Source organism: Microtus ochrogaster, linkage group LG1 (assembly GCF_000317375.1).
Source record: "Microtus ochrogaster isolate Prairie Vole_2 linkage group LG1, MicOch1.0, whole genome shotgun sequence".
NCBI lineage: Eukaryota > Metazoa > Chordata > Mammalia > Rodentia > Cricetidae > Microtus > Microtus ochrogaster.
The window spans coordinates 23284420-23289731 of record NC_022027.1 but is presented as its reverse complement, the minus strand read 5'-3'; the positions used below and the strand labels follow the sequence as shown (position 1 = coordinate 23289731).

The following is a 5312-nucleotide window of genomic DNA, read 5'->3' as shown; positions in this document are numbered from 1 at the left end:
GCCTATCTCATAATCACAATATAAAATACATCCTCCTCCTCCTCTTCCTTTTTCCTCCTCCTCCTCTTCCTTCTTCCTTCTCCTCCTCCTCCTCCTTCTTCTTGAGTGTCTGTTTTAAAGTTATCATTTACAGCATTATAGCCTCTCCCCACACACCTCCTTCTCTTCCTCCCTCCCCACCCCAGGTCAGGTAAGCGCAGGGAGATGTACAGAGTCACCTTTGGGAGCCTATCTCATAATCACAATATAAAATACATCCTTAGAAGTGGACTTGCCCAGCAGTGGGGCCCACCCATCTAAAATACCTTCCGATGTTTGTAAGTTGTCCCTCAAAACATTTGAGGCTGGATTTTCTTCTTCCCAGTGTCCTTGCCTGCTCTCCGCCTTGCCGAGCTTCTCAGTCTTTATGTCGTACACAACAGAGCCACTGCTGCTCCAGGTTGCTATTTGTTTCCCTTGGACTAATGTTTTATGTTTATTGGACATTATCCCCATCTTTTGCTCCTTTTTCTGCCAACTTTATTCTTAATGAGTTTTTATCATATTTTACTTAATGATTCCAAGAAGCCCTTTCTATAGATAAACCTCTTGTAATGGTAATTTTTTTTTCAGATCTTAAAAAAAAAAATCACCATTTTTGCTACTTTTTGTTTGCTTTCAGTCAGGTTTTAATTTTTAAAAGCCAGCGTTCACTAGATTTTTTTTTTTTCCCTTGGTGGCTTCTGTTTTGTGTGTGTTTGGCAAGGAAAGCACTGGAAGCTTGAGACGGACAGACATGCCTGGAGTGGGCAGGAAAATGCGGCTGTGTAGCAGTTGGAATTCATGGGAGACATGGTGTGAGCAGTTATATACATCACAAACATTTGCACAGAAGCTGCCAGTTTGTTTGTTTGTTTTAATTTGTGCTGTATTCGGAAGGAATTTTAGTTCTGTGCCTGTTTCCGTTCATGCTTTGTTATTTGAGGTTCTAACTTCTGAATTTTTTTGTTGTTTTTCAATTTTAGATTGCAGATTATAACCCATTTCCTGCACCATTGCTGACGCCCAGAGATCCATGTCAGAAGTACTTCCAGGTCAGATATGATTTTACATACTTCAGCATGCAGATAATGTGATGGTTATTTTAATGTTAAGCTCCTGTTTGCTAAAATGGCATTTTTAAATTTTCATTGTTCTATATCCTATAATAGAAAAAGTAGGTATTTAAAAAATAAAAAGTCTTCACCACGTGTGTGCTGTGGTGTCTATAAGAAGATTACAGTTGACTGTGGTGGGAAACTGAAGCTCCGTCTTCCCTGCCTGGCAGTGTATGTTGTCGCCTGTGGACTGCTGACCGCTGGCGGAGAAGGTGCCACTGCTAAGTCTTTGTAAGCAGCATCCCGAGTCACGGGACTTGTCAATACTAGAGTTCCCCGACTCAGGATTCTCCGTGGCTCTAATTCTGCATAATTTCAGGCCTGAGCAGGTCTGCCTTGACTTGACTGCATGTCCCTCTCTTCATGTCACGACAGATGCTAGCCTGCACACCACTGTATGGTGTAGGGTTTAATTCTTGACCTCGGGATAGTATAAGGAAAAAGCAATTGTGGTAACTCTTTGAGATAAATTCTGGAACTAAGTGGCAAACAGCCTCTCTGTTTCCCTGGACAGGTGCCAGTTCTGATTTTTTTAGTTAGACTTAACCATGGGCCGGTGTCTTTAAATTCTAACGTTAACCTTATCATTAAATTGTCTCTATTACCTAGAACTCTGCACTACATTACCACAAAGAGGTTAAAAAAAAAAAATCCAAGTGCGCACTGAGCTTGGTATTAGTATATGAAGGGCAAGAAGTTTCCTTTTTTTAGATTTATTAGTTTTTATTTTGTGTCTATATGTGTTTTGCTTGCATGTATCTATGTATACCACATATGTGCCTGGTGCCTGCAGGGGTTGTAAGAGGGCACTGGAATCCCTGGAACTAGAATTACAGATGGTTATGAGTCAGCATGTGGGTGCTGGGAATGGAAGACCTCAGGTCCTCTGCAAGAGCTCAAGTGCTCTTAACCTCTGAGCCCTCTCTCCAGCCCTAAGGATAAGAAAAGCAGTGGAGGAAAATATGATCAATCTAAGCTCATGCAGGATAGTCAGAAGTTTGAGCCTCAGAGCTCCCTAGTTATGCTGTAATGGCTTGGACAGGGAGTAAATTTTGAATAAATATGGCCTTAAATATGTATCCTAATTTTAGAAACTCAAAACAAATCATATGTCCTTTAAAAAGGACATCTTATCTTAGTGGGATATCAATCTTAATGGGATTGTTTAAGCTCCCCATTGGTACAGAGGAGGAATGGTCACATGTACCGACCCGGGGTTCCACCACCCACGCCCTACTGCCCTTCATACATGTGGTGTCTGGTGTAAAGGTGCTTGAGTAGACAGGAGAGACGAAGTTAACTGGGGTCAGGGCTCTGTGATACAGTCTATTAGGTTGTGACCTACAGTGGGGTGGGACTTCTCAGAGATGCAGCTGTCTTAGAATTGCACACATTCCTATGAGGAATCCCTCCTATGTTCCTGTAAGTAAGCCTGTCGAACCCACCAGTTCACTAAATAAATAACTGATAGGTAAATGATACACTTTAAGTACCAACAATAATTTCTTAGCAATCTTTTATGTTCATGTAGTAAAATAGATCCAGGATCAAAACAATAAAAGAACGAGGCCAGGAAATATGCAAAGTAATGTGCTTCCATCTACATGGAGGGAGAGCCGTCAGTCACGTCCAGAACCTTTCTCCTGTTTCTCTACTCTGTTGTTCAGATATACCCATCCTCTGGAGGTATTTGAGCTGCTTTATTATTCCTCGGAGCCTACATAACTGCCTTAGTTATTTCCCTGTTGCTATGAAAAGACTCTATGACCACAGCAGCTCATAAAACAAGGCATTTAATTGGGGCTAGGTTACAATTTTAGCAGTTTAGTCCATTATTCTGGCAGAGAGTATGGTGGTGTGCAGGCAGACATGGTTCTTGAAAAGTAGCTGAGGGTTCTATGTATATCCACGCGCATCAGAAAGAGAGAGGTGCCACTGGACCTGACTTGGGCTTTGAAACCTCAAATGCCACCCCCAGGGACACACTTCCTCCGACAAGGCCCCACCTCCTAAGCTTGTCAAGTAGCGCCACTCCCTGATGCCTAAGCGTTCAAGTATATGAGCCTGTCGGGGCCATTCTTACTCACACCGCCACAATAAGGTACAGAAACAGTTATCAAACTTAATTTTAAAAGGAAGCTAATAGCCGGACGGTGATGGCGCACGCCTTTAATCCCAGCACTCGGGAGGCAGAGGCAGGCGGATCTCTGTGAGTTCGAGGCCAGCCTGGTCTACAAGAGCTAGTTCCAGGACAGGAACCAAAAGCTACGGAGAAACCCTGTCTCAAAAAAAATATATAAATAAATAATAAAGCTAATGAAACTGTCGTTGTTGGTGTCAGGCACCAAAATTCACAAGAAAAGTTAGTGTTGTATTTCCATGGTGTCTTGTTCTAAGTTCCCCACTCCACTCCACTCCAGAAAGTCACGTGGCAGCTGGTGAGGGGTGAAGGGACCATCACCTCAGATAAGGTCTGCCTTCAGTCCCTCCTTCCAGCTCCAGGGAGTTGTGACCACAGGGGACCGTTCTGAAGCAAACCTTCCAGGTTTATGCTGTCATCTGTCTAGAAAGTTCCTGTCCATCCTTGAAGGTTGAGCTCAGACGTGCCTTCTGAGCAGGTCTCAGTCCTGGCAGAACAAAGTGTGAAGTAATCTTCCTGTTTCATAGATGTTGCTGTTTGCTTTTTCTTAATGTTATTTCCCTTTCAGAATTGGCTTGAAAGCCGGCTGGTCGGTTGCTCAAGAAAGCGTGTAATGTTCCTTTTCAGCACTCTTAAGTTTTTCTGTCCTCATCAGTGTTCCCACACTCAAGCATTGACTGTGTTCATCAGACGTGACCGTGGAAGTCTAGAGTGTCATTAAAAATAGATTCATCTGTAAAAGACACAGAGAGTTTCCCAAAGCATGGATGTAGTAGCTTAAAGATGAACGGAAAGAAGTATTGTTGGCCAGGGGTCACATCTGCATAGTTCCTAATTCTCACCCAGATGTACCCGTCCTGCTTTGTATTTCCCAAGTAGCCGCACATCACATCTGTTGGGTGTGATGTTTTCCTCTGATGGCTTCCTGCTTGGCCTGTAAGCTAATTCAACATTCCCTTCTTTGAGAAACTGCGGAACTTCTGTGTGTGTCTCAAATACCCTTTGCCCCCTTCAGACACTGTGAGTTTGGGTAATAACTTCTCTCTCACTGTCTGACTCAGGTTGAGCTTTAAAAAAACCACGTCATATTCTTTGTAATAGCTATAAATAAAAGTTTTGTATGCTCACTGTGTCTAACGTAATGTTTATTTAGAATGTATATATGTAGAATGTATATACATTGTTGAATGGCTGACCAGTGTCTCCAATCTCCTCAGTTCCCATGCATTGTTGAGCATAGCTAGGCCTTGGGCAGTTAGGGTGAAAAGGGCACAGGAACCCCTTAGGTGGGTTGAGGCTCATGAGCTGAACCAGTTTTCTCACAAGCCCTGGGAATTGGCCTGTGAAGTTGCTCTCCCAGATCTAGGAACATCTGTGGTACCAAGGCTGCTGGCTCCCTGGTTCTGTGGCCAAGGGGCCTTCTCACCTCAGGCTCTTTGTTCACAGAGAACTTCTTATCGCCCCGGGCCACAGAGAGTTTGCTTTTGTGGATAATACCAGGAAACTAACTTTATTTTGCCTCTCCTCCCTAAGAGGAAGAGGGTGAAAAATCTGAGTTTATTTCATTTCCTTTATACTTTGAGGTGTAGTTCAAAAGGCAACATTCCTTGGGGGAGAAGTATTGCTGTTAACCCCTCAGTGGGAATAAAGTCCTGTGGCAGAGAAGAAAAGAAGTAATAATAATAATAATAATAATAATAATAATAATAATAATAATAATAATAATAAAGAAAATGTGAAAATCTCCTTCAAGCGTGCAGCACACTTCAGGCCTTCTTGAGCTATTTGTTAATGCATTTCTGAGAGAGCAGTCTGTTACTGAATCAAAAGGAGCCTACTGTTTTTGTAGAGGACTAGAGGTCTCCAAAAACAGAAGGAGTATGGCCAGGCTGTTATGGTATACACCTTTAATCCCAGCACTCGGGAGTCAGAGGCCAGCCTGGTCTACAAAGCAAGTTTCAGGGCAGCCAGAGATACACAGAGAAACCCTGTCTCTAAAAACTGAAGAGAAAGAGAAAAGAACAAGAGTGAGTGAG

The 5312-nt window shown here is 42.9% G+C and overlaps 1 protein-coding gene across 16 annotated transcripts in view; it reads left to right on the top strand.

Moving 5' to 3' along the window:
- Apbb2 (amyloid beta precursor protein binding family B member 2) overlaps positions 1-5312 on the top strand; it is a 337583-nt gene that overhangs the window by 173768 nt on the left and 158503 nt on the right. For all 16 annotated transcript variants that reach the window (XM_026785195.1, XM_013350791.2, XM_013350789.2 and 13 more), the window contains exon 4: positions 1005-1073. In XM_026785195.1, coding sequence (XP_026640996.1) covers positions 1055-1073 — 19 coding nt within the window. In that variant the 5' untranslated portion in view covers positions 1005-1054. The remainder of the gene's footprint in view (positions 1-1004; positions 1074-5312) is intronic.